This window comes from Tachypleus tridentatus, chromosome 12 (genome assembly GCF_004210375.1).
Source record: "Tachypleus tridentatus isolate NWPU-2018 chromosome 12, ASM421037v1, whole genome shotgun sequence".
NCBI classification, from domain to species: domain Eukaryota; kingdom Metazoa; phylum Arthropoda; class Merostomata; order Xiphosura; family Limulidae; genus Tachypleus; species Tachypleus tridentatus.
The window spans coordinates 934,169-947,664 of NC_134836.1; the positions used below are offsets into that span (position 1 = coordinate 934,169).

The 13,496-nt window shown below is 33.2% G+C and overlaps 1 protein-coding gene across 9 annotated transcripts in view; it reads left to right on the forward strand.

Moving 5' to 3' along the window:
* The window catches only part of LOC143233362 (insulin gene enhancer protein ISL-1-like), a 145,573-nt gene that overhangs the window by 102,724 nt on the left and 29,353 nt on the right, over nucleotides 1-13,496 (forward strand). For 8 of the 9 annotated variants that reach the window (XR_013018110.1, XR_013018112.1, XR_013018113.1 and 5 more), the window contains exons 5-6: nucleotides 2,916-3,020; nucleotides 7,712-7,909. Coding sequence is in view for 5 of the 9 variants with exons in the window: in XM_076469541.1 (XP_076325656.1) it covers nucleotides 2,916-3,020; nucleotides 7,712-7,909 (303 nt within the window). In the remaining 4 variants the exon portion in view is untranslated. The remainder of the gene's footprint in view (nucleotides 1-2,915; nucleotides 3,021-7,711; nucleotides 7,910-13,496) is intronic. The other variant, XM_076469538.1, reaches the window with a different exon arrangement.

The following is a 13,496-nucleotide window of genomic DNA, read 5'->3' on the forward strand; positions in this document are numbered from 1 at the left end:
GAGATATAAACATCGAAACATCATTCGTCATAAACACTGACCGAAACCTAAACTTATCACGACTGTGAAATGAAGGTATCAAAATATCTTATATCATCAAGTGACTGAAATCTACACTTACCACGACAATGAGATGTAAATATACAATATTGTTCAACATACCAACTGTCTTAAGCCTAAACTTATCACGAATCATTTTTCTTTTCCTTTACAACTTTTGAAAACTAGCACCGCATGGTGTGACCAGCGGCTTAGCAATTTATTGTGAGCTTACCCAGCATTTCATGCAGTAATAAAATATTTACCACACGTGTCAATATTGAGAACTTAGAAGGTGACATTGCACTGATGTACATAGAAGCATCAATGAATGGGCATATTGTAAATCATCATTGTTAAATTGGCATATCTGTTAAATATACTTAATATACAACAGTTTATTAACATTAATGTTAGTGTGAAAGCCTAATGTTCCAAATGCCATATGCTACAAGTCATGAACTTTTACTCTTTTGAGATTACTTTTTGTCACTGGAAGGAAAAAAAAAGTAGATCACACTTTGTTATTTTACATACCATAGTTGACTGAGCCCTAATATTCATTTCTATAAGTGAATTTCCCGGTATTGTACAGTTTATTCTTAAGTTATTTATTTATTCATTTTCAATTTATATCACTATGTTTGTTTGATGGAAGCCATAAATAAAGGGTAATAAATTATCTGAGCCATATGTTACGTGTTTCATCTTTTCGGAGGAACTTGGAGTCGATATTAGGAAGTTTTGTATGAAGTATTCTAGTTTTTGTTCTACAAACTGAATGTATTAGGTTGAGGAATAATTCGTGAGCGTTTTTAAATAATTTCATTCAAGCATTACATGCAAGACTATACAATACTTCAATGCATGAACACATTACACCCAAAACATTTATTATGATACTTTATTTCATGCAGTACCTAGGTATACAGTATGCATTGTTTTAAACGAAATTGCAAGAAATTAAATGCGAAAAGCAGATGGTGTCGAAAATGCTCGATTTTGTCCACTTGACATTCCATTTAATGAGCTGAAAATGAAAGCAAAAATTAAAGACATATGAAAATCAAACATACCATCTATTAGAGCAAAAAATTATCTACCAAATGACATAAAATATTTTGCGAAAGCGTTTTATTTATGAATATATTTTTTTAACTTGAAAAAACGCTCACGAATTATTCCTCAACCCAATATTTAACGACCTTCGGCAATTTAAGAATGGGTTATCTTAGTTCTTAAAAATTAAACAAAAACAGCCTCACATATACGAACTGACAAAGGATATTTACTATAATGACTGTAATTATTAATATTGAAATTATGTATACATAAAAAACAGTTATTGCATAACGTTGTCAAACTAAGCATGTTAATGTGAATATGTGCTTGACTGAGAAGTAAAAACATGTATTTAGTTTGTAAGCTAGTTTAATAGTTTAATAACATAACAACAGTAGGGAGGTTCTAAAGAGATATAAGTTAGTCGCATGTTTTTCTCGGGTTTTTTCTTTGCAACTGCAAAAGTATATTTTAACTTCATTATATGTTAATATATGACTCCTTATTGCACCTCATATATACAGGCCTAGTAACAAATTATTTTAAAAATGCAGAACATTCTCCCAAATACATTTATCTATCTACTCTGGAATCGAAGTTTATAATTTAAATATGCTGTTTTTCCAACATTTAACCTCTCAAACTTAATAAATAAATGTGAATTTTCAACAGTAAAAATATTTTTACAGATGCTCAATCTGTTATCAACTATACACTAGGAAAACCCCTGAACTGTGTAGAAGTACAGGTCTAAAGAAGTCTTAATAACTAAATATCAGTGAAATATTTGTCGTCTTTTTAATAATATCGTGAGCACTTGTTTCAACAGCTTTGTGTTTACATCCAAGAACATTAAATAACGAATGTTTATATGCTCATGTTCTATAAATATCGCTCAAATGTTTTATATAGTTAGCTAATTTTATTCATTTCAACAAAATCGAATATGACATGACTATTAAATATATTATGTTATCACAAATGAAGATACAAAAATGTAGAAAGTATAACTAAAATTATGTTTCCTTGCTATTGATTTAAATGACTAGTATTGTTTGTAAATTGCATTTCGTAAAAACCGAGAAAAATATGTAATTTTCTGGGTGTTTTAAGGAACCATAGAGCGTCAGTATATAACGTGTATTCAGACCCACAGAATGTAACTGTATTAATGTTCAATGTTTATTTTGCTTTTCCCTTGTTTCTTTCTTTAGACTAAATTTTTCTTTATGCTTATCCAAGTTCTTTAAACTTTGATGTTAAGCTGTATTTATATAGGCTGTTCAGAAGCACAACACTGAGATATTTAAGCTAAAACGTTAAAATGTAGATTTACTGTACTTGCAGAATCAATACACTCATTGGTTACAACCTTTTCTTTTAAAAATTGGAGAAAAAACATTGATTGTTCTACCATAATTATTAGATTAAAGTATACAGAGAGAAAACGGTGGTTGAAAATGACGGTTTACTTGGATAAGAAACTGGACCGTAATTGAGTGTCTGTCTGGTTTATAAATTACATTTTAGGGTAAACTTGTACCAAACTAATAGTTGTCTCCATTAACATGATCTGTAAGTTACTACCATTTCACAAAAACTCTTATCCTTTCTTCCAACGTCATTAAGCCGTCTTCACTTTTTTGTAGTCATTTGAGTATCCCAAAATTATTAACAAACTGCATTTGACATCACAGCAAGCTTTATAACTACTACATAGATGTGACGTGTGTTAATTAAACTAAAGAAAAAGAAACACTGTTGCCACTGTTTGATATCAATTATTGATTCAATAATCTCTTTATTTCTCACAGTTTTTGATCCTCTCCATGTCTGACTCCGACTGCTCACCACAGCATTCCCCGGTAGGGCACAGTGCACTTTCTATATTTCGGGCCACCAATCGGGAAGGCTATTGGGTTAGTGATTTATTCACCCAAACATTTTTCTGCTTCTCTTTCATTTTTTTTAAGTTTTAGTTTTGCTATCTTTTCCTTTTTTTTAAACCTCGTATTTCTATAATTATGTTTGTCATGCGCTTTTACTTTTCATTTCTTAAGTTTTAATTTACCAACAAAGATTCTATATGCACGATGTTGATGAAATTAGATCAAGCGTGTGCGCGTTCTTCAAATAAAGCAGCTTTTTTTTTTTGTAATAGTAACTGGGTAGATGGGAGTGGTGGTAAATTACAAACCTTTTCCAGATATGATTAATCAAGCAAGATCTTATATTCTAAAAAGTAGTTCCCAGTGATTTGAAGTTTACTAACATTTGTTCGAATGAGACGATAATTCACTTCTTAAAAAATGATAAAACTGAAGCGCTTTCGGTAACTCTTCATCAGGGGTAAAAGGCTTTTGTCTCTGATGATGACGGGTCCTCCTACCGAAGCATTTGGGATTTATCCTTTTTTAAATATTATTTGCAAACTAACTCTTTTGTTCTTAAATGTCTTACTTATCACGAATTTGTAATAAGATAAACAGTTGTTATATTTTGACTGAATGATTTTCAAAAAATATTAGTTTTATCAAAATTTCTCGTAATATGGGTTTCTGAATTCACTCTAAAAGTTCTCCATAAAGCAGTAAGTGATTTTCATTGAAGGTTTAGCATGTAGATGTTTGGTTTATTTTTATTTTCATAAACGATTAGTGAAATGAGACAACAGCGCTTTTACTACAAATATATGTATATGTATATATAGTTAAGGTTCTATTTCAAAAAAATGTGATTACGTGCGCGAGATACACACACATAGAGGCACGTGTATACAGACTCTAAAGTCTATGTTTATTTCAAACATTTATTTTTATAATATGGCATAAGAAATGGGTGAAAGACTTGCTATAAGATGAAATAAGTACGTGTTTTGTAATAATATCTTTTAGTGATATAAATTCTGGCTAAATAACAAATCAACAGTTCTTGAAACAGTAAATGTTCACTGATCTTGGGTAAACTAAAATTAAGTCTCTAAGTTGTTCAGAGTTTGTTTTAATTACTTTTCGACCTATCTAGGATAATTGTAGGAACAAACAAATGTGATATTTCCATTATATTAATAATAGTTCAGGTAGTAACGTGGAAAGTACGTAAAATATTTTTTACTACTTTAAAATCAATTGAGTTCATCGTCCATGTACGAACCGATAAAAATTGTTTATTCCTTCTAGCATTTTTACGTTGTAAGAAAATAACCACGTATATCTTTAATTTCACTTGAAGTTGGCTCTATATGTGCAAAATAATATTCCAGATTAACAAGTAACTAGATGTATGCATTAAAAAATAACATATAGATGGTACTCACATACACAACTATGTTTTAGGGCTATCTGCATGAGTCATCTCTACTTTAGCAGTGATAGGCCAAAGGGATAGCAACTTGTCAACACTTATCTACTACCAGTTTTGAGCTACTCTTTTACGAATAATAGCATTGGCCATAGCATTATAACGCTCTTATGGAAGAAAAAGAGAGTATGTTCGGTGAGAAGGATTCGAGTCCGCGATCTGGAATTAGATAGTCAAACGCCCAAACCATTGGCCATACCAGCCTGAAATGTGGTTTTAAGAATGCTCACAAAAACCACATAGCTTTTGTATATACACACACACATATACATACGAAACCAAATATATATGTGATGTGAACAAATATACGTATGTATAAAAATACTTTGGTAAACAATATGCACACAAACTGCGTAGCCAATACCTATATATGAATATAAGACGTATTTAAAACACACATAAAAGCCACATAAGTGGAACATATTTATATAAAAAGATGAGTGTTAAAAGTACATGCCTATAAAAATACAAAGACGATAAAAAAGTAAACGTGTATTACAGATTCATAGAAGCACAGACACAAACGATAGTGGTACAAAGATAAATAAGAGATAGGCAAATAACTGTGTTGTCTTTTCTTTTCTCAAAGAAAAACGAACGTCTCATTTTTCTCAAATTAATATTGTTTAAGGTAATATTCAATTTTCAGAACATAGTTAAGGCTAATTAGTGTAACCAAAACAAATAAGTGAAACAGAACTTTTCCGTAAAGCAACTTTCATGATCTCTAAAAGTTATAGAAGCGGATTTTCTTCTGGTGTTTATTATTATTTTAAGCTAATTTGTATGCGGTTCAAGTTTGGTTATTTTCTTTCATGGTTTGTTAAGATAATACAAAGAAACTCTGAATGGGGAAGATTGGTATTCTTAGACTTTTTTCTCGAGATTTCGCGTTCAAGTACATTTTCAAGTGGTAGTTTTGTACTGTTTTGTTTACCTGGTTTTATAAACCTAAAAGTCCTACGTGTTGTAACCTTGCAAGTTTTGTTGGATGAATTAAGGTCAGTCTTGTGTGGTTAACTCAGATAAATTACTTTTTATTTCAGTCCCATGATACGAATATTTTCAGAATTAATTTTGTATATAAGCCTCACATCAGTTGACGAAATATACAGCATAATATGTGTATGAAAAAAGTGAAAACAGTGTTTTATAACATTAAAAAATTGCTATTTTATAATAAAATAAGCGAATCGAACATATTCTATGAATATTCTGTTCTAATTTTTATGTGCTCTTCCCCATGACTCATTGAAAAGGCTTATGATGATGTTGGATATATTTTGGGTTTTGTAACCAAGCGATTTTTTCTCAAAAAATCTTGAATTTCAGATAACGAAGCATAGAAAGATTGATTACTCTTAAGATACCTAACTTTGTGTGAGATTGGGCATATTTTCCATTCCTTGTAGAGATAAGGTCATAAAAGCTGACAAACCTTTTATAAATAATTTATTAAAGTAAAAAAAATTAAGCAAAAAGTAAACAATTACAATATCATCCTCCGGTAGGTGGCTTTCATACGAACAAATCCATAAACGTATCATTAAGTATTCAGGAAAGTATTAATGCTCTCAGTTAAGATGACTAGAGTCGACGCCATAAACTGCGTTAATGCATACTAGGGAACAGTTAAACCAGTGGCTTGATATGTAAATATATTCGTTAGCTAGGATGAATATCGCTTGGGCTACACAGAAAGATACTGTTAATGTATTCGCATCTAGGTAGTTACTTAATGCACACACACACCCACCCCCCAACCTCCCCGCTCTTCTCCTAGTGCACAGTGGAGTTGACTGGTAGTTCTCATAGATGCATTATGTAAGTCTTTTTGTGTTATGAGATCCATCAGTTGGAAATAAGCCTAATGGACTCTGCTTTAACCAACAGCCTTCGCAGTATTATGCACTTGTATTGATCGTTTAAAAGGTCTATAAGCTTATTTGAAGGTAATTTACCGTATGTGACAGCCACCGGGGCTGGTGCATCATTCTGTCACGTGACGAACTTATATTATGAAAGTACCCACCCAAGATAGATAAATGGGTGTGGGTTGACAAACAGGAGAAACACATACGTGTTACATAAGAAGAATATGTGTATACCTCTATCTACGTAACTGTTCCGTTTAATAGGAGTATCTGAAGAGCTCAAACTCTCTTCATCCAAAGCATTACTTTATTTAACATTAAAATAGCATGTTACTTACATTAGAATAAAACTGAAACAAGGCTGCGAATACGAAACTGTTTTAATCTGTTATTGTACTTTTATTTTATATATTAATAGTATTAACACATTTGCATTGAGCGGCCCGGCATGGCCAGGTGGTTAAGGAACTCGATTTGTAAACTGAGGATCGCAGGTTCGAATTCTCGTCACACCAAACGTGCTCGCCCTTTCAGCCGTAAGGGCGTTATAATATGACGGTCAATTCCACTAATCGTTGGTAAAAGAGTAGCTCTGAGTTGCCGGTGGGTGGTGATAACTAGCTGCTTTTCCTCTAGTCTTACACTGCTGAATTATGGACGGCTAGCGCAGATAGTCCTGATGTAGCCTTGCGCGAAATTCAAAACAAACCGAATTTCTCACAGTGAAAAGAACTTGAACTTTTAAGATGATATGTATATGTAATTTGTTATTTTAACTTAAAACAAGCCGAAACAAAAGTAAATTAAAACAAAAACACGCTGCTTCAACTGAAAAGATCCCAGGTAGTGGTGCAAGCTGCAGTTAATGCAGAGTTTATGTTCAATTTATTGTTGTTTCGGCTTGTTTTTAAGTTATAACAAACTAATATAATTAGTCAGAGGTTTGAATTTGCTATTTTTAATGCAGTCCTTCCTTACTATTTTACTTATTTAACTTTATTAAAATGTAATTATTTTCACTAAGATATATATATATGTCACATTTTGTGGCTAGCAATTACTCTTTCCTTACATTGATGCATTCAGAATATTTATAAAACAAGGAGTTTGTTTTTCAAACTGTAGAAGGATTCTGAAATTTCCGTGTACATTACTCAATGTGCATGGTGAGTTGATACTTGTGGTAGGTGTACGTCAAAAGGTCTAGCTGTCAGTTAGAAAAATGGATTATCTACCATTTATAAACACAGCTGTCACTGAAACCATCTGTGTCTCTAACAATTTCGGATAAAGAGAGGAGAAAACTTTTAAAACTATTAGCCAATTTGAAATTAGGGATTTATCGCTTTGTAATTATATTTTATTACTTTCCACAGGAGGGTCGACAGGTTACTCTTGGCACCATGCGTGGAGTTCCGATGGTAGCCTCGAGCCCAGTGCGACATGAGAGCCCTTTACAGGTGAACCCAATTGAAATTCAAACCTACCACCCACCTTGGAAAACTTTGGCAGAGTATGCCATGCAACCGGTTATTGACCCCCATACACCACATTTTCAACAGCTGGTTAATCAGGTATGGACCTGTTATCTTTATACCATAGAACAAAACCGAAACCATCATTCTTCGAACTATAGCTACCGTACAACATTATTACTTTGCTAGTTGACGCTCAATGTGTATTTGTTTTTTTCTTCTGGATCAATTAAATTTGCTCTTGATACGAAAACTTAACGTTGATTGTTAAGAATAATAGTTTAAACTTTTAACATACGGATCTTAAATAAGTTTTTAAGCATTCGATTAAACATTTTTTATATTAATATTAATTTTTGATGACGAGAAAACCAGTTGAAATAAAAATTTAGCCTTCTAAACTTTGTTAGCCTGAAGATGACCTAGAAAGGTCGAAACGTTGTTCTCTGCTTACGAATAAAAGTGTTAATACTCATACTAGCCGTTCTGAGATACATTAACATTGATTGTTTATCGTGCTATTATGTTACAATGTTGCATTGTACTTTAAAAATACAGTTTTAAAACTGTTTAATTTTTATTTGGTTGGAATGAAACGACACACTTCCGTTTGTACATAAACACTGTTAAATTACATTACAACTCATATATTGTTATCTTAACCAAGAATAAACGTATACATCTCCACTGTTTACCATTTAGTAGAAGAGGCAAGTCAAGATGTGGTGTTAAATATATTAGAAACCTGCACTGATAATTCCGTAATTTCTTAACAGACAATGCAATTGAATACAATATTACTTATCTAGTAACACCTGGAAATCTGAAAACATATATATGTATATATATATATACTCTTCAAAAAAGAAACACAAAATGCAAAATTTGAGACAAATTGTTAACAAGTTTATTCCGGGTAATTCTGTATGACATGTGTGAAACTTTGCACATTCATTGTTGAACATGCAAGGTCTGTAAAGGCGAAGTCCACGCTCACTAGTTAAGTTTAACGTCACTCAACGTCAATAACGAGTATGCCCCCCGTGAGCATCAATAACTGCTTGGCATCTCCTGCCCATGGAAGCGATGAGATGACGAATCACATCCTGTGGAATGGCTGTCCACTCAGCCTGCAAAGCTGCTGCACGCTGAGGTAGAGTCTGCGGTTGAGGTTGTCGCCGTCGCAGACGTCGGTCCAACTCGTCCCAAAGATGTTCGATGGGGTTTAAATCTGGTGATCTGGAGGGCCATGGAAGAACGTTGATGTTGTGGTGTCTCAAGAAGACAGTGGTGAGTCGGGCTGTGTGAGGACGGGCGTTGTCATGTTGAAAAACGTCGTTGACGTTCACCATGATGAGTTGCACATGGGGCCTAAGAATCTCGTCGACGGGAAATCCTACTCAGCTCTGGTATGGTTGAGGCAGTAGACGTCGCAGTGGTGGTCCTATCCCGAAAGTGACGTAACCAGATGTAGCGATCTTGAGCGGGCGTGGTCACACGAGGTCTGCCAGATCGTGGACGGTCACAAGTTGATCCATGTTGTTGGTGACGATTCCATAGCCTTGTGATGGTGCTTGGGTAGACATTCACAGCTCTAGCAACATCTGATGGAGATTCGCCTGCTTCCAAGCGACCAATTGCGTTGTGCTTCAGTCAGTCTTAGCATAACTGTATTGCGTGTCGGTGGCTTAACACTGAGTTATGAAAACCGAGAACCCGTCACTTTTATAGGGATTTTGCACATGTTGCACTTGCAGAACGTGCAGATCTCTCAAACAAATTTATTGGACACGAATGCGTTTTGGCGAAAAATCCTATGTTTTCCTCTGTTTTCAAAGTGCACAACTTTTATTGTCATTTTGGTCTGACAATCAGTGCCTTAACACGTGTAACATCACATACTCTGAGCTTGTAACGTTAATACATATATTTCTCTTTAAAATAAAAAAAAATCCCTTTTGCGTTTCTTTTTTTGAAGAGTATATATATACATAAACGGACTACATTTACATAGCAGCTTCATTATTCTAAAATAGATTAGTGATAATTATAACGCAACATACCTAATTATTAGAACGTCTCTTCACAGTGTAACGTAAAACCATTTTGTGTAATTTCAGATGATAATTTGTAGATGTTAAAAAGTTGTTAAGCTTAATTAATATTAATGGAGATGTTTCTTGTAACTAATTTTCAGCTTTTATTATTCGTAAACGCATTTTCAAAAATTATTTTCTTAAACATTTCATAATCATAAAGTCATGTTATATAAATACATATAGAACTGCTAATGTCACTTGTTTTTTAGGTTTTAAGTGTATTAATACAATTCTTGACTTAAATTATATGGACCGTTTTATCTCTGTTGTTTTGTCGCCAGCTGGGACAGCGATAAGTCTTAGGATTTACAACACTGAAATTAGAGGTTAGATTCCCCTCTGACACAGCAGATAGCCTAATGTGACTTTGCTATAAGAAAAACACACACGTTATGTTAACGTAATGTCGTAATTCGTGGCTTCATAATTCTTAACAACGTTTCTGATGACAGTTGAATATAACTATAAATTTTAAAGTTAACTTTTAGTCGCCACAAAACGGATATTCCCTCATCTCACTTAGTTTTAAGTTCGGCCTTCAGTATAGGACGTTAAAACTAACGGCACTTTCTTTTTAAATGCCAGAAAAGGTACTTCGTTCCCACAGGTGGCGCCTAAGTGACTTTATTGCGGTGATTATAAGGTATAGAATGGTGATAACGTCTCAGAATAGCCTAGGGACAACAAGATATCCTGGCGGGTCTGTGTGTCATTCAGCACGGGATGCCGACTCGCGGCACGTGCTTGACGGCCTTATTGCAATAAATCCTGATTTCATCTTGATTCTAGGAAACAGTTTGTTTCTAATACCACTGGTAGCTGACGCTTCCAAGAGCAGAAAGTAGGAATTTGGTAACTTAGCTAGATAAATTTTATATTACTCTATAAAGACCCATTGTTTTGTGCAAGGGTTAAGCGTCTTTGTCTCTTATATAAACATGTTTTTCACCAGCTAAACAATGTGCTGTCTCGTCAGAAAGAATACTTCTCACAAACTTAACAACATAGTATGGTAAAACATCTCTCTGATACCACAAAGTTAACACCAATGTATGATATAACAACTCTCTGATACCACAAACTTAACAACATGGTATGATATAACAACTCTCTGATCCCACAAACTTAACAATATTATATGATATAACAACTCTCTGATATCACAAACTTAACAACATGGTATGATATAACAGCTCTCTGATACCACAAACTGAACAACATTGTATGATATAACAACTCTCTAATCCCACAAAGTTAACAACATTGTATGATATAACAACTCTCTGATGCCACAAACTTAACAACATGGTATGATATAACAAGTCTCTGATGCCACAAACTTAACACCAATGTGTGATATAACAACTCTCTGATACCACAAACTTAACAATATTGTACCTTAAGAAAACTTCTTGCTCTTACCAATAAGCAACAACACTTATTACGATCACCATTCTATTTTTATATCAATCAGACACTCTCAATATTTGTTTAATGTATCTATAAGTTCCATTTTCCATTACACCAACAGGCATAGTCCCATTTTCACTTTCTATAACTAGTAGAAGATAAATATAAGTTTTTTATACTCTAACCTATTTTTCTTCTTAACTGAACAACACCGTTCTTCTACAATTACCAACAGCATTTTCTTGTCAAACAATATTATTTTTATAACCACATGGTGTTGTACAAACTAAACAACATTGTAGCTCTCACTTGTTAACAATGTCTTCTACGAACGTCTCTGTTGCCATCAGTCAAATAACATCATTATTTTCTATGACCTATTACAGCTCACAGCTAAGCTACATATTATTGTATGAATATTTTTTGCTCCGATAATTTTGTTTTATAACACCAGTTATACGTAACGTCTAAATGGCATTGTATTCCAAAAACAGTATGTACCTCTTACTAACTGAACACTTCTTCTCTTATAAGGTCGTGCGTTACGTGAACAGATGAGCAGGATTAACACCTTGTATTTGTTAACTTAATAATGACCTATGGAGGTCGAAACATTATTATGTACTTCATATTAAACTTTTAATAGCCATACCAGCCGTTTATAGAATACATTATTACTTCAAGTGGATTTTTCCTCACCACGAGTATTCACACGTTATCTACTAAACCACGTCGTTTTGTTTTTTACCAAAATACGTTGATAAACATAATTTCTTAATCACAAATGTTTTGTACACACACACTGTCAAAATGACCAATAATAATTGCAATTCCCACGTACAAGGGTATAAAGATTTCTGTCCGAAACGTGTTGTAGTATATTGATAAATATGAGTTGTAAGAGAAACCTAAATGTTCTATAGATTACTCTCGAACAACATTATATGTTACTTTAAAATTTTAGAAATTTATAAAGAAAAATTTCAAATAAAACTTGGTAACGCAACAAAATATTAGAGTTATCAAAACGCAGACAAAAATTACAATAATTTGTGAGTTTCTCTACTATTTTTAAAAGCGATTCTATTTATTGTCTATATTAAATTTGACTACACAACTTCGTGTGTTGAGTATTCATTTCTCAGAATTAACGAATTTTCGTGAATCACAAAGTACAAGTGAAAGAAAATAGAATTTCGGCAAGCCAACTTCGTTTGCAGTTAAACCTTATATACTACTCACTCACTTAAGACCTAACGTTCCTGATTAAATAAACATTCTAGATCATTCTTTTGTTCTTCTTGGCTGTAATGGTAACTCAATTATTTGCTTTCTTTTGTCTTATATTCTACGTTTAAGTTTTTAGAAACAAAAGAAAGTCGACTGAATTATCATTATTTTAAAAATGCATGTGAAGTTTGATTAAAAAATGTGAAGTTTTGTTGTTGTTTTTTAATTTTTCTCAAAGTTACTCGAGGGCTATCTGCATTAACCGTCCCTAATTTAGCAGTGTTAGACTAGAGGGAAGGTATCTAGTCATCACTACCCATCGCCAACTCTTAGGCTACTCTTTTACCAACGAATAATGGAATTGATAGTATTATTAGAACGTCTCCACGGCTAAAAAGGGCGAACGGATTACAAGTCGAGTGCCTTAACTACTTGGTTATGCCGGGCCATCTTAACAACATGGTATGATACAACGACTCTCTGTTACCACAAACTTAACAACATTGTACCTTAAGAAAACTTCTTGCTCTTATCAATAATATTCATTACTATCACCATTTAAACATTATATTTTTATATCAACGTACAAGGGTGTGAGGAGAATTCGAACCCGCGATTCTCGGATTATGAGTCGAGTGCCTTAACTACCTGGCTATGCCGGGCTATCTTTAGGGACTAAGAAAATATCGTGTTCTCTGCTATTTATTTTGATCATAAGCAGTTCATTACTATCTGAAAAGTCATCAAATAATTTTACAGTTTCAAAAAACTTTCCAAAGATATTGCCCTTGCTTAAAGATATTCTTCAGAAGTTTCTTTAATAGAAAGAATCTGGTGGTTTCACATTTAAGAATTGTATTGAGAGTCAGTCACATGTAGTTTATAATCGTAGTGAAAACGTTAACTGTCTTTCGTAAAGCTCAGATGTGGACGTAATGCTTTTGTAT